Below are 25,238 nucleotides of genomic sequence, written 5' to 3'. Positions count from 1 at the left end.
GAATTGTCAAAACTTTCGTAAGAATGTAAGATTTTGTTATTGTTTATTTATTATTTTAATACTTAAAACGCCTCCATTTATATATCATACAGAGAATTTATCCGCGAATCGAGCTCTACTTTTTCGACCTTCACCTTTTGACAGCTGGAAAACATGGCTTTACAAACGCAGTTAAGAAATCTCCACTCCAAGACGATTAGGGATTTGTTGAAGGTACAGATGATTGGAAAATGGTCTTGAGACGTTGCCAAGTAATTGAGACATGCCATTTACCTTTGTCAGTTCTGCATTCACGCATCTGCTCTCAGGTGTTGAGAACACTAACAAAAAACACAAACATTTCATAATACACTAGTCTTTTGGGCTTCAACACTCGAGTGCCTATTTAGAAATTCAGTGTAACCTTAGAAAGGCATGGTGATCTTCCATTTGTCTTGATGGCCTGTCTGTTTGGAGATCTGCTGATCCCAAAGTTTGCCATAGCAGTATGATGATTAGTCCTGGCTTCCAAAACTCTAAATGCAGCCTTTTCATATTTTGTTTTTTCATAGACGTGGCTTTAGAGGCTTCCGTCCAAATCCAGCATATAACCTGTGTGCGCTGAAGTATCTTAAGCTATATGATGATCTGGCCCCAATTTAACAAAAAAAAATCTTTTGTAATTACTTAGTTAAGTCTGTTATTTTAAAACCGTGCTGTTGCTTAAGGAGGTATGTTACCTTAATATTTGTACATGCTCATGCCCAACTGGAAGCTGACATGAGGATTTACAACAATGTTTACAACAAAATAAATACATCTGTTTGTTTATATATTTTTCTGAAACAAAATCATTAACCTGTCTCTGATATGATGCTTAATGGTTAAATAATTATGAATAAATTATCGCTGAAACACTACAAAACATTGTTGCCTAAAAATAATGTCATTGACGTCATGATGTTACGTGTCAGTTACCGTGCAAAATTAATAACTTTTATCTTAAAGTAGGTTATTCTGAGCATTTTTTATATTTGAACTATTTGTAAACAGCCATTAATTGCCAAAATATTTTTATGAGTCTTTCGCTTTGAATAATAATTAATATTTTGCAGCTTTTATGAGGTTTTTATATTGAAATGTTATGAGGAATGTAAGAAAATGGATGATGGTAGCTGATGTTATTGGGAATATAGCTTGGTAAAAGGTTACATTTTATTGTTTTCAAATAAAAACTGGGCAGTTTGATTTGTAATACATATTTTCTGTTTCCAGTGATAATTTGGTACTTATATCAGTGATGTTGTGCATCCTAGTAATTCACAGGACAGTTAAGATTTGTATTTGATGAAGTTAGTATGGGCTAGAAATAGGTGTACAGTTTTCACTGAAGAATGTAAAAAGCCAAAATTGAATAACATTGATTAATTAGTTTATTCAGTATTGTTACTTTCTGAGTTGTTAGAGTAGTAGTTTTTAACAGTATTGAAATGCTCTTTACCCAATTTCAGTAGATTTTGAGTTTATAAATGGAAAACTGATAACTTTCCCTTTTATAGAGGGTTATTTGTTTGATACACATTCTTTAGAAAAACCAAGCCACTGCATTCTTTCATAATTGCAAAGTGCAAACACCAGTGTTAAATAGTCATCAGTAGTATGGAAGGCAATTTAAATAAGCTGGTATAGCTAGGCATTTATTTAACTATATCTGTTTATTTCCAGGTATGTAGCTGTCAGCTATGTGGTACTAGCAGAGTGTACAGTAGTAAAGACCTTACAGAAGACAAAAAGAAACAGCTTCTAGATGGGCCAGACCTTAGTGATTTTATTGAGGCCAGTCTCGCAGGCACAGATATTGGTGATAATATCATACAGAAAAAAGGAGAAAGGTATGAACACAATATTCTAAATACCTTTGTAATAATAATTGATGTTAGATTAGAAATGTTACAATGCAGCAAGGTAGTTTGTGTGTCTTTATGATACTAGTATATGGAATTATACGAATATAAGAACTATTGTATTATATTTGTTAAAAATCTGCATTGACAATTTCATATTTAGCTGATATCAATTAGAAAGTTTGTAAAGTTATTACCACTGCCTTTGTCGATCTTGGTTATAAATACCGGTAGATAAATTTGGAAGCTAAAGGCTGTTTTAAAACTTTCTTTTCCGTGCATTTTGTTGAAATATCCCAATATATCTATCGAATGTAAATGTAAAACTAGAAATTATATCAAAATGAAAAGAAATAAATTGCTTTTTATATAATTTTAATTAAATGGGGAGTAATAATAATAAAAACAACATTAAAACATAGTTTTCTAGAAGGGATCCAACTCTATAAAATGAGCCTTTTTGTTTATTTCATATATCTTTATTAACCTTTAGCCTGCTGGCGGTAAGTGATTCTGCCTTTGCCACCAGTGCAGACCAAAATCAGCCTGCACATCGGTGCAGGCTGATCATGGTCTGCTCTGTTCGCTATTCAGTCAGTAAATTTTCAGTGAACACCACTTCGAATAATAAATGGTATTGCCCAAATTGAATGATGGACCAGTCCATTTTAGAAATTTAGCAGGGTAAGGGTTAACAGAATATACGGAAATTGATAAATGTCATATATTGTTGCTTAAATGTGACTAACCACCTTTAATGAGTTTGATGTTTTAACAGAAATTTGCTCTAAAAAAAAGACTTTTTATCTCATCTAAGTGACAGAAATATAAACTTGCACTCTTACGCTAATATGATAGTGTTAGAAAAAGGCAAGCCTTACCTTATGAAGTAAAGTTTATATTACTTTGAAAGAAACTTGACCTGGTTGCAGTTCTGATTGCCTGAAACCTGTCACCTGTAATGTAAACGGATGAAAACTAAAAATATCAGCAAAATGTGCCAAAGGTTCAACTATGGAACCATTGTAGACCTTTGATATGTGAGAATACCTATGTCAGTTAGGGAACCATTGGAGACCTCTGATATGTGAGAATGCCTGTACAGGTTTATTGAAGGAAATTGATTTAGACTGTCAGTATAATGACAATAAGTTTTCCATTTTATTAAAAAATTATTTAGACTTGTTCCCAAACTTATGTGTAACTAAGCCATTTCCCTATGGGTATTCTCAAAACCAGTCTTAACTATCGCGAGGACTGCAGCACTTGTCAATAAACAGGTGATCCAATGGGCAGATATTGTTCTACTTCAGGGTTCGACTTCCCAAATGGTTACAGACCAATATACCAGTAGGTAAAAAGTATCATGGTATCAAACAGAATCTCCGGGATCTCAAACTTCATACAGTAAGTTACTTCAGTTATGTTTCTTCTTTCTTTTTGAAAATGTTTCTAGATTACAGTTGTAAAATCTCTTGTGAAAGCTAGTCAGACAGGATCAGACTTCAGTCCTACTGATCAGCTTAAGGGCATCCATGGCCAAGATGTTAAGGACACTGACCTTGAATCACTTGCTGTTCATCCGTGTGGGTGCAAAACCTAGCCTGGCATGTAGAATTCTTCATGTGAGGAAGCCATCCAGCTAGCTTACAGAAGATCAGTGGATCTATTCAGTGGCCTGTCAATGATAAAACAATGCTTAGGCACCTGGGGTTTTACTCCACTTTCAAAAGCTAGAAAAGTCCCTATATGATCTAAATTGTGTCAGTGTGACTATAACTCCAACTGTAGTCATTTAAGTAAAGGCTTACCATGAAGAATCTTTTTATCAAATATTTTGCAGTATTGCGTCAGAGGTCTGAATGAATAAAATTCGGTTAATATTATCTTAGATATCAAAAATTTATATCTATAAATCCATTTTCCCATGAAGTAGCTGTTATGGCAGAAACAACCAACTTTTATGGCAATGAAATTAAGTCATTTTGCAGTATTAAATGTAGGAATATGGACAGAATCCCTCCCTTGACAAAATCCCCCTGGCATTGTGTAAAGGTTTATAAATACCATGTATTATATAAAATTATCTTAACGAAACATTACATTGTATTTGAGATATTGATCATTGTGGATGTTAGAGTGTCTGTGTCTGTAGTTAATCAAATTGTTAAGACACTAATGAAAAGTTGCTGTACCCAAAAGCATCTTTAATTATTGTAATATTGCTGTAAAGTCATGCTGTATTATCTAATGAATTGTCTAGGGACCATAGAAACATTTTTTTTGTATGCCGCATGGGTGAAATTAGTCTTCTTTCTGTCTAAGTTTTTGTTGCGTTTTATTTCAAAGGAAAAGAAAATAGAAGTTGGTCAGGTTTTGTTATTTATTCATAATGAAGACTTAATAAATGAAATACAATCAAACGCTTCAGAATTTACATAAGCATGGCCGCTCCTGTAGTTTGTGTCTTTTATATCAGCATGGTGGTTTGGAGATATTGCTCAAGGTATTGAAATAAAAAGAACAAAAATTTTGGAAAATCTAAGAATTGATTGAATAAGTTTGTTTCCAGTTTTATCCCCCATCTTGCAAAAACACGTTAAGATATGTTAAGCAGTTATGGTAGCATTTTACACAAGTATTCTCAGATGTGATAAATGATATGTTACAGTATACTTACATGATGAACCATTTTAGGTGTGTGAGGAGGCGAAATGTCCAAATATAGGAGAATGTTGGGGTGGAGGTGAGCATGGCACGGCTACAGCTACTATTATGGTAATATTGTATTTCTGTAAAACTTACCTCTCCAGTTGAATTTTCTTAAAGTATTGTGGTATGTTACAGAAATGTTCAAACTAGTGAAAGATAATGTTCTTTAATTTTATAGAATGTTCTGAACTAAAAGTCTTAGGCTTTCTTAAAACCTTTTTACAGCAGTGTTTTAGTTTTGATAAGGAAATCTCAGGTGAGTAACATAGGTTTATATAGACTTCTTATTGTATATATCAGGTTTTAGGTGACACTTGCACAAGAGGGTGTAGATTCTGTTCAGTGAAGACAGCAAGAAATCCCCCGCCCCCTGATCCTGATGAACCAAGAAACACAGCGTCAGCAATAGTGTCCTGGGGTCTGGACTATGTTGTACTTACCTCAGTTGACAGAGATGGTATGTATTCTGTCACAGTGTGTGTGTCATTGTTTTTCAGTTTTTATTGACCTCAAAAGTTGAGCTATTAATGGCTTAGCGCTTGATAGACTGTGCTGAATAATATATGTATCGTGTTTTTAGCTCACATGTCACAAAGTGACAGTGTGAGCTTTTGTGATCGCGCAGCGTCCGTCGTCCGTCGTCCGTGCGTGCGTCCGTGCGTCCGTGCGTCCGTGCGTAAACTTTTGCTTGTGACCTCTCTAGAGGTCACATTTTTCATGGGATCTTTATGAAAGTTGGTCAGAATGTTCATATTGATGATATCTAGGTCAAGTTCGAAACTGGGTCACGTGTGGTCAAAAACTAGGTCAGTAGGTCTAAAAATAGAAAAACCTTGTGACCTCTCTAGAGGCCATATTTTTCACAAGATCTTCATGAAAATTGGTCAGAATGTTTACCTTGATGATATCTAGGTCAAGTTCGAAACTGGGTCACGTGCCTTCAAAAACTAGGTCAGTAGGTCAAATAATAGAAAAACCTTGTGACCTCTCTAGAGGCCATATTTTTCATGGGATCTGTATGAAAATTGGTCTGAATGTTCATCTTGATGATATCTAGGTCAAGTTCGAAACTGGGTCACGTGCCGTTAAAAACTAGGTCAGTAGGTCAAATAATAGAAAAACCTTGTGACCTCTCTAGAGGCCATATTTTTCATGGGATCTGTATGAAAGTTGGTCTGAATGTTCATCTTGATGATATCTAGGTCAAGTTCGAAACTGGATCAGCTGCGGTCAAAAAGTAGGTCAATAGGTCTAAAAATAGAAAAACCTTGTGACCTCTCAGAGGTCATACTTTTGAATGGATCTTCATGAAAATTGGTCAGAATGTTCACCTTGATGATGTCTAGTCAGGTTCGAAACTGGGTCACGTGCCATCAATAACTAGGTCAGTAGGTCAAATAATAAAAAAACCTTGTGACCTCTCTAGAGGCCATATTTTTCATGGATCTGTATGAAGTTTGGTCTGAATGTTCATCTTGATGATATCTAGGCCAGGTTCGAAACTGGGTCAACTGTGGTTAAAAACTAGGTCAGTAGGTCTAAAAAATAGAAAAACCTTGTGACCTCTCTAGAGGCCATATTTTTCACAAGATCTTCATGAAAATTGGTCAGAATGTTCACCTTGATGATATCTAGGTCAAGTTCGAAACTGGGTCATGTGCCTTCAAAAACTAGGTCAGTAGGTCAAATAATAGAAAAACCTTGTGACCTCTCTAGAGGCCATATTTTTCATGGGATCTGTATGAAATTTGGTCTGAATGTTCATCTTGATGATATCTAGGTCAAGTTTGAAACTGGGTCAGCTGCGGTCAAAAACTAGGTCATTAGGTCTAAAAATAGAAAAACCTTGTGACCTCTCTAGAGGCCATACTTTTGAATGGATCTTCATGAAAATTGGTCAGAATGTTCACCTTGATGATATCTAGGTCAAGTTTGAAACTGGGTCACTTGCCATCAATAACTAGGTCAGTAGGTCAAATAATGAAAAAACCCTGTGACCTCTCTAGAGGCCATATTTTTCATGGGATCTGTATGAAAGTTGGTCTGAATGTTCATCTTTATGATATCTAGATCAGGTTCAAAACTGGGTCACATGAGCTCAAAAACTAGGTCACTATGTCAAATAATAGAAAAATAAACGACGTCATACTCAGTTCAAAACTGGGTCATGTTGGGACAGGTGAGCGATTCAGGACCATCATGGTCCTCTTGTTATATGAGAAATGCATTTTGCTGTATGTTACCTATGTATGAATAGAGAGCATATTGCAGCTTGATGTTAGAATATTCTCTGTTCAAGCAACCTGACTTTTAGCTTTAAAAGTAAATATCTCTGTAAAAATTAAACAACTGGAAAATCATATTTTAATATTTTTACAAAATGATGTGTTATGATTTGATAAAAACAAACAGAAAGATAAGGTATGGTTATTCCTTTTATAGATTTACCAGATGGTGGAGCTGCTCATTTTGCAGAAACTGTGAGAGAAATAAAGAAAGGGTACTATATCATTAGTATTGTTCCATTAGATTTAAGTTGTCATATACTGTCCAGACAGAATTTGGAAGGTAGTTCAGTCATATACTGTGAAATCATATACTTTGCTTTGCTTCTGATAAAGCAGCTATTTCAATAGAACATGAATTTTAAAATTTCATTTTCTGAAGGTGACAGAAAATGGGTAGTTTTTAGCTCACCTGAGCAATGCTCAGGTGAGTTTTTCTGATCGCTCGATGTCCGGCGTCCGTCGTCTGTCGTCTGTCAACATTTAGCTTGTGTATGCGATAGAGGCTGTATTTTTCAATTAATCTTCATGAATATTGGTCAGAATGATAACCTTGATGAAATTTAGGCCGAGTTCGAAAATGGGTCATCTCGGGTCAAAAACTAGGTCACTAGGTCAAATCAAAGAAAAACCTTGTGTATGCGATAGAGGCTGTATTTTTAGCTCGACTATTCAAAGAATAGTCTAGCTATTCTACTCACCCTGGCGTCGGCGTCACACCTTGGTTAAGTTTTTGCATGCAAGTACATACAGCTATCATTTAAAGGCATATAGCTTTGAAACTTATTTATTCTTTTTCTAGGTCAATTACCAACCTCACTGGGTCAAGTTCCATAACTCTAACATGTATTTTGAGCAAATTATGCCCCCTTTTGGACTTAGAAAATTCTGGTTAAAGTTTTACATGCAAGTTACTATCTCCAAAACTAATGCAGATATTGAATTGAAATTTCACATGTGTCTTCGGGGTTACAAAACTAGTTGATAGCACCAAGTCCCATAACTCTGACCTTCATTTTGGCCAAATTATGCCCCCTTATGTACTTAGAAAATTCTGGTTAAAGTTTTGCGTGCAAGTACATACAGCTATTACTAAAAGGCATATAGATTTAAAACTTATTTTTTCTTTTTCTAGATCAATTACCTACCTCACTGGGTCAAGTCCCATAACTCTGACATGTATTTTGGCCAAATTATGCCCCCATTTGGACTTAGAAAATTCTGGTTAAAGTTTTACATGCAAGTTACTATCTCCAAAACTAATGCAGATATTGAATTGAAACTTCACATGTGTCTTCGGGGTTATAAAACTAGTTGATAGCATCAAGTCCCATAACTCTGACCTTTATTTTGGCCAAATTATGCCCCCTTTTGGACTTAGAAAATTCTGGTTAAAGTTTTGCGTGCAAGTACATACAGCTATTACTAAAAGGCATATAGATTTAAAACTTATTTTTTCTTTTTCTAGATCAATTACCTACCTCACTGGGTCAAGTCCCATAACTCTGACATGTATTTTGGCCAAATTATGCCCCCTTTTGGACTTAGAAAATTCTGGTTAAAGTTTTACATGCAAGTTACTATCTCCAAAACTAATGCAGATATTGAATTGAAACTTCACATGTGTCTTCAGGGTTATAAAACTAGTTGATAGCACCAAGTCCCATAACTCTGACCTTTATTTTGGCCAAATTATGCCCCCTTTTTGACTAAGAAAGTTCTGGTTAAAGTTTTACGTGCAAGTACATACAGCTATTACTAAAAGGCATATAGATTTGAAACTTATTTTTTCTTTTTTTAGATCAATTACCTACCTCACTGGGTCGAGTCCCATAACTCTGACATGTATTTTGGCCAAATTATGCCCCCTTTTGAACTTAGAAAATCCTGGTTAAAGTTTTACATGCAAGTAACTATCTCCAAAACTACTACAGATATTAAATTGAAACTTCACATGTGTCTTCGGGGTTATAAAACTAGTTGATAGCACCAAGTCCTATAACTCTGACATGTATTTTGGGCAAATTATGCCCCCTTTTGGACTTAGAAAATCCTGGTTAAAGTTTTGCGTGCAAGTACATACAGCTATTACCAAAAGGCATATAGCTTTGAAACTTATTTATTCTTTTTCTAGGTCAATTACCAACCTCACTGGGTCAAGTTCCATAACTCTTAACATGTATTTTGAGCAAATTATGCCCCCTTTTGGACTTAGAAAATTCTGGTTAAAGTTTTACATGCAAGTTACTATCCCCAAAACTAATGCAGATATTGAATTCAAAACTTAATATGTTTCTTCGGGGTTATAAAACTAGTTGATAGCACCAAGTCCCATAACTCTGATATGTATTTTGGTCAAATTATGTCCCCTTTCGAACTTAAAACTCTTTTGATATTTAACATTTTGGGTAATAATTTCCTGCTTCTGTGACAATATTTCGAATAGTCAAGCTTGGCTGTCATATGGACAGCTCTTGTTCATTTAATCTTCATGAATATTAGTCAGAATGATAACTTTGATGAAATCTAGGCCGAGTTCGAAAATGGGTCATCTCGGGTCAAAAACTAGGTCACTAGGTCAAATCAAAGAAAAACCTTGTGTATGCGATAAAGGCGGTATTTTTCAATTAATCTTTATGAATATTGCTCAGAATGATAACCTTGATGAAGTCTAAGCCGAGTTCGAAAATGGGTCATCTCGGGTCAAAAACTAGGTGACTAGGTCAAATCAAAGAAAAACCTTGTGTATGCGATAGAGGCTGTATTTTTCAATTCTTCTTCATGAATATTGGTCAGAATGATAACCTTGATTAAATCTAGGCCGAGTTTGAAAATGGGTAATCTCGGGTCAAAAACTAGGTCACTAGGTCAAATCAAAGAAAAACCTTGTGTATGCGATAGTGGCTGTATTTTTCAGTTGATCTTCATGAATTTTGGTCAGAATGATTGCCTTGATGAAATCTAGGCCGATTCGAAAATGGGTCATCTCGGTTCAAAAACTAGGTCACTAGGTCAAATCAAAGAAAAACCTTGTGTATGCGATAGAGGCTGTATATTTCAATTGATCTTCATGAATTTTGGTCAGAATGATTACCTTGATGAAATCTAGACCGAGTTCGAAAATGGGTCATCTGGGGTCAAAAACTAGGTCACTAGGTCATATCACGTAAAAACCTTGTGTATGCGATAGAGGCTGTATTTTTCAATTGATCTTCATGAAATTTGGTCAGAATAATAACCTTGATGAAATTTAGACCAAGTTCAAAAATGGGTCATCTGGGTTCAAAAACTAGGTCACTAGGTCAAATCCAAGAAAAACCTTGTGTATGCAATAGAGGCTGTATTTTTCAACTGATCTTCATGAAATTTAGCCAGAATGATTACCTTGATAAAATCTAGGCCGAGTTCGAAAATGGGTCATCTGGGGTCAAAAACTAGGTCACTAGGTCAAATCGAAGAAAAACATTGTGTATGCAATAGAGGATGTATTTTTCAATTGATCTTCATGAAATTTGGTCAGAGTGATTGCCTTGATGAAATCTAGGTCGATTTTGAATATGGGTTATCTGAGGTCAAAAACTCGGTCACTAGGTCAAATTAAAGAAAAATCTTGTGTATGCGATAGAGACTGTTTTTTTCAATTGATTTTTATGAAATTTGGTCAGGTTGATTGCCTTAATGAAATCTAGGTCGAATTTGAATATGGGTCATCTGAGGTCAAAAACTAGGTCACTTGGTCAAATCAAAGAAAAAACTTCTGTATGTGATAGAGGCTGTATTTTTCAGTTGATCTTCATGAATTTTGGTCAGAATGATTGCCTTGATAAAATCTAGGTCGAGTTTGAACATGGGTCATCTAGGGTCAAAAACTAGGTCATATCTAAGAAAATGCTTGTTTTATCGCAAGAGACCAATTTTTTTGGTCCAATCTTAATGAAAATTGGTCAGAATATTTGTTTCCATGAAATCACTAGGTCAAACATGTTTTACACTGTTATGGCGTGTTTCTTAGGTGAGCGACCTAGGGCCATCTTGGCCCTCTTGTTATGAAAACCAGTCGCAACTAAATAAGAATGATTTCGCAGCATTACAAATGAGTAAACATTTTTTCTTTTTTTTTTTTTTAGCTCACCTGAGCACAAAGTGCCAATGTGAGCTTTTGTGATCGCCTTGTGTCCGTCGTCGTCAACATTTCGACTGTTAACACTCTAGAGGTCACAATTTTGACCTAATCTTAATGAAACTTGGTCAGAGTGTTACCCTCAATAAAATCTTGGACGAGTTTGATATTGGGTCATCTGTGGTCAAAAACTAGGTCACTAGGTCAAATCAAAGGAAAAGCTTGTTAACAATCTTGAGGTCACAGTTTTGGCCCAATCTTAATGAAACTTGGTCAGAAAGTTACCCTCAATAAAATCTTGGATGAGTTTGATATTGGGTCATTTTGGATCAAAAACTAGGTCACCAGGTCAGATCAAAGGAAAAGCTTGTTAACACTCTAGAAGTCACAATTTTGGCTCAATCTTAATGAAACTTGGTCAGAGTAGAACCCACAATGAAATCTTGGACGAGTTCGATATTGTGTCATCTGAGGTTAAAAACTAGGTCACCAGGTCAAATTAAAGAAAAAGCTTGTTAACACTCTAGAGGTCACAATTTTGGCCCAATTTTAATGAATGTTACTCTCAATAAAATCTTAGACGAGTTTGATATTGGGTCATCCGGGGTCAAAAATTAGGTCACCAGGTCAAATCATAGGAAAAGCTTGTTAACACTGTAGAGGCCACATTTATGACCTGATCTTCATGAAACTTGGTCAGAATGTTAATCTTGATGATTTCAAGGTCCAGTTTTAATCTGGATCATGGAGGATCAAAAACTAGGTCACCAGGTTAAATCGAAGGAAAAGCTAGTTAACACTGTAGAGGCCACATTTATGACAATATCTTAATGAAACTTGTTCAGAATGTTAATCTTGATGATCTATAGGTCAAGTTCGAATCTAGGTCAGGTAGGGTCAAAAACTAGGTCACTAGGTCAAATCAAAGGAAAAGCTTGATAACATTCCGGAGGCCATATTTAATATGTATCTTCATGAAACTAAGTCAGAATGTTAATCTTGATGATCTTTAGGTCAAGTTCGAATCTGGGTCATGTGGGGTCAAAAACTAGGTTAACAGGTCCATTCAAAGGTAAAGCTAGTTAACACTTTACAGACCACGTTAATGACCATATCTTAATGAAACTTGGTCAGAATATTAATCTTGTTGATCTTTAGGTCAGTAGATCAGGTGAGTGATACAGGGCCTTCATGGCCCTCTTGTTTTAAAGAAAAAGTTAATGAAAAAAGTACACTTTTTATAAAACAAGAACCAGACTGAAGCATGTGTATCTTTTTTAATCCCCAGCCACGTGGGGAGTTATAGGAATGGTCTCTGTCTGTCCGTAACATTTCTTGTCCACTCTGTTTCTCCTAAACCCCTTAAATGGATTTTCATCAGACTTTGGTCAAATGATCACCTCATCAAGACAATGTGCAGGACCTATAAGTCAGCCATGTTGGCTCAAGGTAAATGTCACAACTCGAAGGTCAAAGGTTTGAGCCTCACACGGCCTTCATTTCGTGTCTGCTCTGTATCTTCTAAACCCCTTGAAGGATAATCATGAATCTTGGGTCAAATGATCACCTCATCAGGACGATGTGCAGAACTCATGAGTCAGCCTTGTTGGCTCAAGGTCAGGGTCACAACCCAAGGTCAAAGGTTTGATCCTTCCATTTTGGATAATCATGAAACTTGGGTCAAATCTTCTTCTTGTTGTTCGCGACTACACTGTCTGACCAGTAGCCTCAATGAAACTTGTGGTTTGCTGCAGGTCGTCAATGCCTCCATACAGTTTCTGTTGGATTGAGGTATCTATCGGCCAAGTTGCAGCTCGCTCCTGGTCATGCCTTTTACATCTCTGAAGTATATGCTCCGCAGTCTGATCTTCTTCACCACATGGACAAGTTGGCGATGATGCCAGTCTGTATTTCTTGTACATGTGAGCATTGAGCTTGTTGTGCCCTGAGCGGAGCCTGACCATCATCACTTGTTCAGACTGATCAAGGAGATGAAAAGCATCTTCCTCCATCCTTGGTCTTGTTAGTGCCTTGATGATGGTGACTTTCTCCTTGTAACTCACAGGTTCTGTTGGTTGTTCTGACTGAGCTCCTAGCTTAGCCAGTTTGTCTGCCTCTTCATTGTCTGCAAGTCCACAATGGGATGGAATCCACTGAAGTGCTACTTTGAAGGTTATACTCAGGCTCTGGCTAGCTGCGGAGCTTTATTATTGATCAGAGCTTCCATGACAGACAGTGCATCTGTGAGAAAGACGACTGAGGAGCTTTCTTCTGCTGAGTCTTCAACCATTGAGACGGCCTTCATGAGTGCTTCAGTCTCTGCCTTGTAATTGCTGCAGTGTTTTCCTGTGGCTGCATGTAGTGTTTCTCTCTTGCCAGATGGGTATTGAATGAAAACTCCTGCTCCTCCATCTTTGACGGCGCATGTGGCTGATCCGTCTGTATAGACATGAGTCTGTGATTCCGGAGGATAGTCTTCATTGATCATAGCAAATGTGAGGCTCTTCCGAATGCCTTCATCCTCTTGCTTCCCGCGGTCAAGACGAGGAACAGCAAGTCTCACAGTCACTGAGGACAGATCATTTGCTAGTGGGTTTATAATGTCTTCACTACCTAGGGGAGTCATTGGTATGCTCAGCTCAGTTTTGAACTATCGGTCGAGTTTCTTTGCCTCATGTACGAAGCTGCTACATTTGGGCTGATTCTTTATGTAGTCATCTAGCTTGGCTTTCATGGGATGGTCTTGAAAAGACCTGAACTTCTCTGCTTGAAGCAGAACTTTTGCATGTCTTTTGTCTTGTAACGGCTGTGTGCCTGTTGGCTTCTTCATGAAGGAGATTGGTGTAGACTTTGTAGCACCTGTCATGATCCGCAATGCTTGGTTCTAAACCTTGTCTAAAGCCTGTTGGTTAGTTTTGGCAGTAGTGGACCAGGCAGTTGAGCTATACTCTAAATGGGGTCTCATTGTTCCCTGATATACTGTCTTGAGTATTTGCTCATTTGCTCCCCACGTTGTTCCAGCAAGTTTTTTCGCATCATGGCAAGCTTCCTACGGGCCTTCCCTTCTGCTTGACTTATGTGGGGCTTCCAGGTTAGCCGTTTGTCAAAGGTCACTCCAAGGTATTTTGCCTCGTCTGCTTCAATCAGCGAAATATTTCCCATCTTGATTTTACCCGCCCTCTGCTTTGACGACAGGGAGAATAGTGTGGTGGACGATTTCTCTGTATTGATCGATACACAAGCTGAAAGCTTGTTGATGGCTTCTTGTCTCTTACACCATAACACCAGATCGTCAGCATAGAGAGCAGCCTTAACTCCTTTCGGTAGTTCAGATACTAGATCATTGATGAAAAGCAAGAAGAGTGTAGGGGATAAGACTCCGCCTTGTGGGACACCATGACGCAACAGGAACTTCCTACTGCTGGCATGTTCTAAACTGACTCTTGCTCTCCTGTTGTGGAGGTATGACTTAATCCACCTTAGCATGTGACCTCCTTCTCCAGTCCTCATCAGCTTGACGAGAAGTCGATCAGTCCAAATGAGTCAAAAGATCACTTCATCAAGACAATTTGCAGAATTCTGGGTCAAATGATCTAGCCGTCTATTTTGTGCTCGCTCTGTATCTCCTAAACCCCATAAAGGATTTTCATGAAACTTAGGTGAAATGATCCCCTCATCAAGACGATGTGCAGAACTCATGAGTCAGCCATGTTGGCTCAAGGTCAGAGACACAACTAAAGGTCAAAGGTTTGAGCCCTCCATTTTATGTCTGCTTTGTTTCTCCTAAACCCCTTGGAGGATTTTAATACGACTTGGCTGTAATATGTCCCTTATCAAGACAATGTGCAGAATTCAAAATTCACCCCTGCCAGCTCGAATGTTTAATGGTTCCACCCAATGCCATCAACCCTTTCACTATCCATAACAGTGGCGGGGGATATAGCTGTCTTTCAGACTGCCTTGTAAGTATTTATGACAGAAAAAACAGACATTACTATCATGATACAGAATATTTTTTGTCTATAATGAAATTTTGATAAGACCTTTTTCAATTATGTACATAAAATGCTTCTATACCTGTTTTATGAAAAAAGGATAAAAACTTAAGTGAGTAATACAAAACTGCCATTATACTTATTCCAATACTGACATTAAACTGCAAATTTCATATGCATATGAATACTTCTTTCACACATTTCAGAAACCCACATTTTCATTTCAGATTCATAATTTCTTTTGATAACATATATTTATGTAAATACATCCTTAAAAGACATTGAGTTAACATCAAACAATTGTAAAAACTTAATATGATGAGCTGGCACTATGTAAACTACGATTTATTTTCTGCAGGAAATCCTCTATACTGGTGGAATGTTTGACTCCTGACTTCCGTGGAGATTTTAACAGTGTTGAAACAGTTGCACTTTCTGGGCTTGATGTGTATGCACACAATGTAGAAACTGTCGCGGAAATGCAGTGGTAAGTTTCTGGTTCCAGGCTAAAGGTGTACGAAACAATGTAGAAACTGTCATGGAAATGCAGTGGTTAGTTTCTGGTTCCAGGCTTGATGTGTATGCACACAATGTAGAAACTGTCGCGGAATTGCAATGGTAAGTTTCTGGTTCCAGGCTTGATGTGTATGCACACAATGTAGAAACTGTCGCGGAAATGCAATGGTATGTTTCTGGTTCCAGGCTTGATGTGTATGCACACAATGTAGAAACTGTCGCGGAAATTCAGTGGTAAGTTTCTGGTTCCAGGCTAAAGGTGTATGCAAACAACCTAGAAACTGTCGCGGAAATGCAATGGTAAGTTTCTGGTTCCAGGCTTGATGTGTATGCACACAATGTAGAAACTGTCATGGAAATGCAATGGTAAGTTTCTGGTTCCAGGTTTGATGTTTATGCACACAATGTAGAAACTGTCGCGGAATTGCAATGGTAAGTTTCTGGTTCCAGGCTTGATGTGTATGCACACAATGTAGAAACTGTCGCGGAAATGCAATGGTATGTTTCTGGTTCCAGGCTTGATGTGTATGCACACAATGTAGAAACTGTCGCGGAAATTCAGTGGTAAGTTTCTGGTTCCAGGCTAAAGGAGTATGCAAACAACCTAGAAACTGTCGCGGAAATGCAATGGTAAGTTTCTGGTTCCAGGCTTGATGTGTATGCACACAATGTAGAAACTGTCGCAGAAATGCAATGGTAAGTTTCTGGTTCCAGGTTTGATGTTTATGCACACAGTGTAGAAACTGTCGCAGAAATGCAGTGGTAAGTTTCTGGTTCCAGGCTAAAGGTGTATGCAAACAATGTAGAAAATGTCGCGAAAATGCAATGGTAAGTTTCTGGTTCCAGGCTTGATGTGTATGTAGAAACTGATGTGTATGTAGAAACTGTCGCAGAAATGCAATGGTAAGTTTCTGGTTTCAGGCTAAAGGTGTATGCAAACAATGTAGAAACTGTAGCTGGTCCATAACAGAGTATCAATTAATCTCATATCTGTAAACCCACCTTGTAGTATTTTTAATTAACATGAAATGTGGACTTACGTATAATTCATATCACATCCATCTTGTTTTCACTTTGTTTATTTTTAAAATAACTGGCCTGTAATCTACAGGTTAGTGCGAGATCCACGGGCCAACTACAAGCAATCTCTGAAGGTACTGGAACATGTGAAGAATCTCAAACCAGATATGGTTACCAAGACATCACTGATGCTGGGTCTCGGAGAAACTGATGCTCAGATCTTACGGGTATTAGAAGGTACATGTTAATGAAGGGGAATATTCAATATTTGACTATGTACATATTTAGAAGGAAATTAATGAACAATAAAAAATGGCAAATTTTTTTTATGAAACTTGGACTACAAATGAAAAAGATATTTGCAGTTTAAATATTGACAATTTAATGCAATGGCAGCCATTTTGGGCACAGTGACTTATCATTCTTACCTTATATAGGCATTACCAAATATGGTATTGATGGCAAAAGTACTTTAAGGTTTTGGACCCTTAATACAGTACCTCCTTTTTGAAGAGTATTCAAATACTACCATAAACCTACTTCGACTGCAGTTTTCAGGGGGGCGTAGCTTCAAGCCCCACTGGGACCAAAATTTTTTTCCCCCATATTTTCTTTTTTTCTAGTAAGTTTTTACTTCTTTCAAGACTTATCATGGATGTATTGTACAAAAGTGGAAAATTTTCATTTTATAAGCAATTTCTTGCTGTTCAAAGTGAATTTACCTCTGAATTAGGAGAGTTAGACATCTTTAAAATATTGAGTTACATGTGGTAAAAGTTCTCTATTTTGCCTTCATTCTTTAGAGTACATATTGTGGAAGAAATGCAGGTAGGTTTTACTTCTGCCCCAAGGTTATTTTTGAAGGAAGTGAGCAAAATTCAAAACAGACCCTAAGGATTCGACCTTAATTTTTCAATGCTGGAGTTAGAATTCTGTTTCATTAAATCTGTTTACTTGAGGCACCCTAGAAAAAATGATATTTATAGTATTATTTTGTGTTTTATAATTGTTTAACAATAGTTTGATGTTTCTTTTATCAAAATTAATGCTGTAATGAACAGGGCTCCGGAAATTTTGAGAACTCAATCGTTCTGAAACAAAAATCCTGACATCGGCGCTACCCCACCCACCGCATTACCAATATACCATATTTGTAAAACGTGATAGAGAGTAAAGAAATAAGCATGTCATGCATTAAAACTGAGTTACCGGTCAACTCGAGTTACCATACAATGAAGACAGTTATTCAGTGTTATGTTTGATCGTTACTTTGCTTAAATTTCGATGTTTTTCCGAGAAAATACTTTCAAGGATAAAATTTCCGAGGCATACACAGTGTACCTAACTAGTCTAAAAGCCAACGCACGTGACTTTGGTACCGTATACACAGCAGATAATTTGTGATGTTCCCTCATTCTTTGACGGAATTTAATAAAATACAATGCGTCAAAGCGAATTACACGACACATATTCACGCGGGTTGGCCACGGATATTTCATTTCACTGGCGTTGTACTTCGATAAGCAACTACATTTATCTTCCGTTATGTAAACAAAATTTTATTTTGAAACATTTTTTAAAAGACTGATTTGATAAACAGCGGCACTCCAGTTTTCTTTATCATTTGTGTTTATTTTTTTGAGTCGGCTAAAGGCTGAAAGCCTTTTGACGAGTCCTTGCTGTTCAGCGATTCTCTAAATGGACCGAATAACACGTGAAGGGATGTAGTTCCATTAGATTTCTCAAATTTCAAACAGTTCACTGCATGAATGAAGTTAAGTTGTGTCAATTCCCTTTGCTATGACCAATATACGATGTAATCTGTCATATTTATGACTTGTAATTGTGCAATACTCGAATGTAACTCATTAAGCATAAATGTGCATTTTAAGAATTGCGCAGGTTTACAAAGCTTGCGTAACATCCAGCGAAAGACAAAAAATAGTTCCACAGGGCTCCAGATCAGATGCGTATTAGCGTAAATTACGTATAGAAATAATGCAAATACGCATGTCTAATAATTTCTAAGCGTATAAAAACGTATATAAAATTACAGAAACGCACACAATGCTTTTTTAAAAACAAAATCTGAATCGTCTGGATGCGTTAGGTAACATAGCCGATCAGCCTTAATTCTCCCACATTGAACGTATACACGCATCGTATGATTTCTATAAACTTTGCGTGGGTTGAATTTTGCAGTCAGTAAACGGATAAATTATCGGAAGAAGAAGCTCTTACTGGTTTGTTTAGTTACTACTGATATTAAAAATGATTTTAATTCTTATTTTTCGAGAAATAAACAAATCGGCGAAACATTAAATTGTATTTTCTTGTAGTTCTTGAAATCGAAAGTAGATCGTCTATGTTTGGCTGCTTTCACGAAACGAAACAACTTTTTTATGAAAAGATTTAAATAAGAGGTAATTTAACCGTAAACTTCAATGTCAGATACTGCCAATTGCTGCTAAATGTCTCCGTATCATCACAATTTGTAAAATATATTGTTGAAAATTGGAGAAAAGTGTAATCGTATCCGGATATAATATTTTGGGTAAATATCGAGCTGTGTTATGAAATTTTAAGAAAAAAACTAAAAACAAACTGAAACTGGTAGACTATACTGTCAGTACATCAATCATTAGCCGACTCAGGCCCTTCAGGCCTTTGATTTTTATTTATTTTTTTTTTATTTTGTACGGTCTGGTTGCAAAGACGATTTTCTGCACTTGTTTCAACTGGAGCCCCAACAAATGTATCATGTAATTTTTACAAATCAAGTAATTATAAAAAATATTTATATCGGTTTCCCATGTGATGTCTCATTAAATGCAGTGACCATTTGTTTTTTTTTACCCAAGATCAAACATAGCTTTTTGAGATAAACCATTCGTCAGATTCTAAATAAAAGAAGTGGATCCCCGTCGAAAAGGTTTGGATCCAGTCAGAAACATTTGGAAACCAGTCAAAAATGTTTAATTTATTGCAGTCGAGGCTGTCTGCAAACATATTAAAGGATGTGCCGCGCGAGTTCTGATTGCGTCACGTGCTTATTACGGACCTATTATCAAGGTGACAATCAACCCATTTGACACGTTTATTATCTGCGGGTGCGACCAACAATTTCCTGCTTGTCAGGTGATCGTGTATTGAGATTTCAGACCGAAATTTATATTTTTCTCCATTTTTACGGGACCGATTTTTTTCGTTTTTTCACTTCACAAATCGGTCTGAAAAGTCAAAAATCGGTCCAAAACTGACAAACCGGCAAATTTCCGAAGCCCTGGTAATGAATTCTCTGCAAACGTTTTAGATAGTGGCCATCACATTGAAATTTGTCTCTACTTGAGCTTGAGGAAATTCCATAAATTATACAAAATTTACAAAAAACAGATTGGTAAAAGTTGTTAAAAATTTGCAACACAGTTTAAAACATGGTCTGCTTTAAGAATATACCAAGCAAATGCCATTTTTAGCTCGACTTTTCGAAGAAAAAGTAGAGCTATTGCACTCACCCCGGCGTCGGGGTCGCCGTTGGTTAAAGTTTTTGATAAAGTCAAATATCTCTTGAACTATCAAAGCTATTGACTTAGAACTTAAAATAGTTAATTACCATCAAAGTCTACATCAGGAGAAACAATCCCCTTAACTCTGTTTAAATTTTGACAAAATTATGCCCCTTTTTATCTTTGAATTTTTGGTTAAAGTTTTTGATAAAGTCAAATATCTCTGTTACTTTCAAAGCTATTGACTTGAAACTTAAAATATTTATTAACCATCAAAGTCTAAACCAGGAAAAATAATCCCCATAACTCTGTTTGAATTTTGACAGAATTATGCCCCTTTGTAACTTAGAATTTTTTGTAAAAATTTTTGATAAAGTCAAATATCTCTGTTACTATAAAAGCTTTTGACTTGAAACTCAAAATAGTTACTATCAAAGTCTACACCAACAGACACAATTCCAATAACTCTGATTTGAATTTTGACAGAGTTATGTCCCTTTGTAACTTGGATTTTTTTTTACTGGCAAAGCTCTAATTCAAAGTCAAGCACTGAGAAAAGTCGAGCGCACTGTCTTACGGACAGTTCTTGTTTAAACATTACTATTAGGGGTCCAATACCTTAAATACAATTAAACACAGAGATACGCTTTTACAAACAAACAAAAGTTCATTTTATATTATGGCCCGCAAAATACGATTCTCTTAGTTGATATTCACTGAATTACCATTTATAGTAATGCCCATATAAGGAAAAAATGATGATGTCACTGTGCCTAAAATGGCTGCCATTTCATTACAAAGATGATATTCAAACGGCTATATCTTTCTTGTTTGTAGTCCGATTTTGATACTTTTTCAGTGTTAATGTTTCACCTAGTTCTGTTCTTTCTAACGAGCATTGTTGCCAAATGTTGCATATTCCCCTTTAAATGGATGTTTTTTTTAAAGCAGATGGTGTAAGAAAAGAAGGAGTAAGAATAAAAATGTTGTATATTGTTAATTGTCTAAGTATGTACTGTAAAATTATTAATACAAATTTTTGTGGACTTTGTGGTTTAGTCAGTCCACAAAATAAAAACACAATGAACAGGTGTAATTCCTATTCTTTTTAGGTTCAAAAGTTGAATTCCATATCCCTCTGAAACATTTGTTCTGGCCATAACCTCAAAGTTTCATAAATAATTTTACAGTATACAGTGGTCAAGTTCAGTTTGTTGGATGTATAAGTTACATCTGAGAAAGAATTTGAATGTATTACATAAGGTTAAGGACACTGTTTCTGGAGCTGTTAGATATTTTACTGCAATCTAGAATAAGTAAATCAGAGGAGATGATAATTTCAAGACATGTATAGTTATTTCCCTTTACAAGTCTGCCATTCTATGGATAAAACAAGTTACTTCTGAGAACACCAGACACTAACCTCATACTGTGTTTCCAGACTTGCGGAAGATAGATGTTGATTGTGTAACCCTGGGACAGTATATGCAACCAACAAAGAGACATATAAAGGTGGGTGAAACATTTTTACGAAATGTGTTTCATCAAAACAATGATTTGTTTCATGATGCCCTATACTGTTACAGTATTACTTTAAATGAAAGTTCCTTCTAGTGGTGTTTTACATGTGGAAGGGTGGAGATGCTTCTACAATCTGGGCCTTTTCTATATAATTTACTGCTAACCTATATCTTTAGAATCTTTAAGCTCCAATATGCCTTTTTATCTAGGAGATGGTTAAACTATATATTTTCTGAATTACATTTTGCAAGAATGATGGCCTTCGGTGTAGATTTTTTAGCCAGTTGAGCATTTCAGGATAACATTGTTAGCTTGTGAGCTATTAGGTGAATGTCTAATTACAAAATACGCTTAGCAGATCTACGGATTGTAGGGTCGTGTGTTTGATCCCCGGGCTGGGTGTATGTTCTCCGTGACGATTTGATAAAAGACATTGTGTCTGATATCATTTGTCCTCCATCTGATATCATTTGTCCTCAACCTCTGATTTATGTGGGGAACTTGGTAGTTGTAGTACTTGCAGTGAACAGGTTTGTACTGGTACAGAATCCAGGAACACAGGTTAGGTTAACTGCCCGCAGTTACATAACTAAAATACTGTTGAAAAATGGCCCCACGGTTACATAACTAAAATACTGTTGAAAAACGGCATCAAACCCAAAACAAACAAACAAAATAAATGAAAAAGATACTATGCTTGGTATTAAACTTAAAGCAGAGTTTATTTCATTAACATAAGGGCACCCTTGGCCAAGTGGTTAAGGTCTCTGAATCACTTACCCCTCACTGGTGAGGATTCAGAACCTTGCTTTGAGGTTAGAATTCTTCACGCCTGAAACTGTGCTTAGATGGGCATCTGGGGTCTTCATCCACCATCAAAAGCTGGAAAAATTCACCATATATCAGTGTGACTAAACCAAACAAAAACTGAAAAGCAAAATTTCCATTAACAGGTGAAGGAGTATGTACATCCAGACAAGTTCAAGTTCTGGGAGGATGTTGGTAACAAACTTGGCTTTGCTTACACTGCTAGTGGACCTCTGGTTAGATCCTCGTATAAAGCTGGTATGTAAACTGCGTAATCCCACTCATATTGGTATAGTTGGAATCATGTCTATATTGTTTAGTAACTCTCTGTTAATAGGTGCAAGGGTTTATTTGGCTTTACTTAAAAGCCAAATAGCACTCCCTGGATATCTGTAATATATCAGTTTATCTAAACTGCCACAAAACTAGTTCAGTTCACTGGCTATATTTCAGCCAGACTTCAGTGTAAAGGCACTTGATCACGGGTGGTAAACGCGCAATCCAATTCCTGCCGGGAATACGCTTAAAATGGGTTGAGCAATGTCCGGTGCTGGTGTTGCGCGTAAAAAAAAGACGAAATTGAGGTATGTGAAGTTATGATTTTGCTTAGTATGAGACAAGAATAAATTTTCTCGAAAAAAGCAAAATGCTATTCGACACAAGAATGATAATACATAATATGTGTAAAATATCTGGTTTGTAATTTATGATTTGGCTCTATTATCACAAAAACTCAGGCGACACGAAGCGTTAAAAAAGTATGAAATCAACAAAAATGGAAGTTTCTGACCTCATATGCCTAATCTGAGGACATCTGATGCTTTTTATGATAACTCAACTTTTATAAAGTAACGAATGTCAAAATTATTTGCTTCAAATCCTGCTTACGGGGACATAATTGACAAAAAAATAATCGGGAATGGGATTGCGCAGCAGGAATGGAATTGCTCATATACATCCTAATGTATATAATGTAAATGCGCAACTCCATTCCCGGGGCGCAATCCCATTCCCGATTATTTTTTGCCAATCTTTCCCCCAAAAGCAACAGGTCATTCAAGTGTATGTAATAATTATGACTGTTTTACACGTGTTTGATCATAAGAAGCGTCACATTTCCAGAAAGAATGCACAAGAGTTAGAAAATTTGCATTTTTCATCATTCCATGCTTTTTGACAGCTCGAGCCAGCAGAGTTTTCGTGATAACAGAGCTGATTCTTAAATTAATAAGTTGGAATGTCACACATATGATCTTTATTCATTTTTGTGTCGAATAGCATTTTGCTTTTTCTTGAAAGTACTCGTAAATGTGTCATTATTTACAAAAACAAAAACCCACCTACCTCGATTTTGTATATATTGATGCGCAACACTAGCACCGGAAGTCGCAAAACCCATTTTTAGCGTATTTCCAGTGGGAATGGGATTGCGCGTTTACCACCCGTGTTGATATTACCCACATTACATTTAATTCAGAAGCATACAATTAATATCAAATTTTCTTATTTTTTACGTGCATATTAATTTTGTTAATAATGCCAGGTTACACAGTACCTATTAAGAGAATCCATTAAGTAGATCATTTAGTTGACAAATTATATATTGGAGTTGCTAATGGTTACCTACAGTTTTATTAAACAATAAAGAAGTTATAGGTAACTGATTGACCTTCTTATGATTTACATCAGGGCCTCCACTAGGCCTCAGAAAGTTGTAACCAATTTTTGAGAGAAACTGCCAATTGAAGCTGAATTGCTGAAATTTGACCACATTTTAATAAAATTCTTGTCGCTACTTCCAAAAATCTGTAGCCAGTTCTTTGAATTTGTAGCATTTGGCTACATTGGTAAATGGCAGAGGAGGCCCTGTTTACATTATTGGTTTCACTTCCCTGTGCTTCGTTAATAAAACATACCTAGTGCTAAGGGCAGTTTTACATGTTAATATAATGTTGGACTAATTATTTAGGAATAATAAAGAAGACTTTTCCCATTCTTTCATTTGTGGTCTTAATTGTATGTTATTTTCTGTTGAATTTAGGGACATGAAAATAAGCATGCACTTTTGTTTAAAGTGGTCTCAGGACTTGTTCTAGTCTGTGTAGGGTTGTGACCTAGTTATACACACCATTGTTTTGAAATACTGATATGTTTGTTTCCAGTTTAATATGTCATGTTATTTATTTCAGGGGAGTTTTTCTTAAAGAATCTGTTAGAGAAACGAAAAACTGAGAAGCAGTCAAAGGGAACTAAATAGACATAGTCTGCTTGTGAAAAATTTTGGTGATCGGACACAGTCTGTGATGGATGATTTTGAAAGGACACAGTTTATGTAACTGTTCAATTTGTTTCAAACATTGTTGAGTGGCACAAGAATGAAGTGATCTGCAGTAAAACGAGAATGCCTTCAGATTGGTTGGATTTTCGAACATATAAATAAATAATAAAATTAAGGTAACAGATTCCAGGCAGAATTTATTTATAGAAATCACAGGCACAGTCTGTAAAATTTGTGGAAAAGTGATCCGATTTAGTGATGCAATGAAAATGTGATGTAGAAGGGAGTTGTTTTATGATATCAACTTGAATAGAATGTTAATTTAGGATTTCTGTATTTACAGATTAATTGATTTCATGTTTGTTTGGCATTAATCAGGAAGCATGTCCCTTTATAATTTGAACACAAATTGAGTTAAGACTTTTTTTTAAATGAAAAGGATAGGATAATGGACAGATAGAAGATATGTAATCGATTTGACTTTGTTACAGATTTAAAGAACTTACCGCAGGTTCATTGACGTGATGACTAGCATTTGATAAGATATTTCATGTTAATAATTTTGTTGTTGAACCAAAATAAAATTTAAAACTAG

At 36.2% G+C, this 25,238-nt stretch overlaps 1 protein-coding gene across 2 annotated transcripts; it reads left to right on the top strand.

Annotated features, from left to right (window-relative positions):
- The first annotated feature begins 84 nt into the window (after positions 1-84).
- On the top strand, positions 85-25,238 carry LOC123557928 (lipoyl synthase, mitochondrial-like). Of its 2 annotated transcripts, none has more exons than XM_045349724.2 (11): positions 85-213; positions 1,705-1,871; positions 3,197-3,290; positions 4,581-4,661; positions 4,896-5,052; positions 7,038-7,095; positions 15,354-15,482; positions 16,623-16,768; positions 21,479-21,549; positions 22,512-22,623; positions 24,555-25,238. In XM_045349724.2, exons 1-11 carry the CDS (start codon positions 154-156, stop codon positions 24,620-24,622), a joined length of 1,143 nt encoding a protein of 380 aa, XP_045205659.1. In that variant the 5' UTR covers positions 85-153; the 3' UTR covers positions 24,623-25,238. The 2 variants fall into 2 exon arrangements, with proteins under 2 accessions (XP_045205659.1, XP_045205660.1); XM_045349725.2 differs by having other exon boundaries at positions 166-251.

This window comes from Mercenaria mercenaria, chromosome 5 (assembly GCF_021730395.1).
Source record: "Mercenaria mercenaria strain notata chromosome 5, MADL_Memer_1, whole genome shotgun sequence".
In the NCBI taxonomy this organism is placed as follows: Eukaryota; Metazoa; Mollusca; class Bivalvia; order Venerida; family Veneridae; genus Mercenaria; species Mercenaria mercenaria.
Note: the sequence above shows the minus strand (reverse complement) of the source record. Positions and strands in the feature narration are given on the sequence as shown.

What these genes read in the sequence shown, in the direction of transcription:
- LOC123557928 (XM_045349724.2), top strand. Translation starts at nt 154, where the DNA reads ATGGCTTTACAAACGCAGTTAAGAAATCTCCACTCCAAGACGATTAGG. An exon ending in CGGCTACAGCTACTATTATG is followed by an intron (nt 4,662 to 4,895) that starts GTAATATTGTAT and finishes TGTATATATCAG; the next exon opens with GTTTTAGGTGACACTTGCAC. An exon ending in TAGATCCTCGTATAAAGCTG is followed by an intron (nt 22,624 to 24,554) that starts GTATGTAAACTG and finishes TATTTATTTCAG; the next exon opens with GGGAGTTTTTCTTAAAGAAT.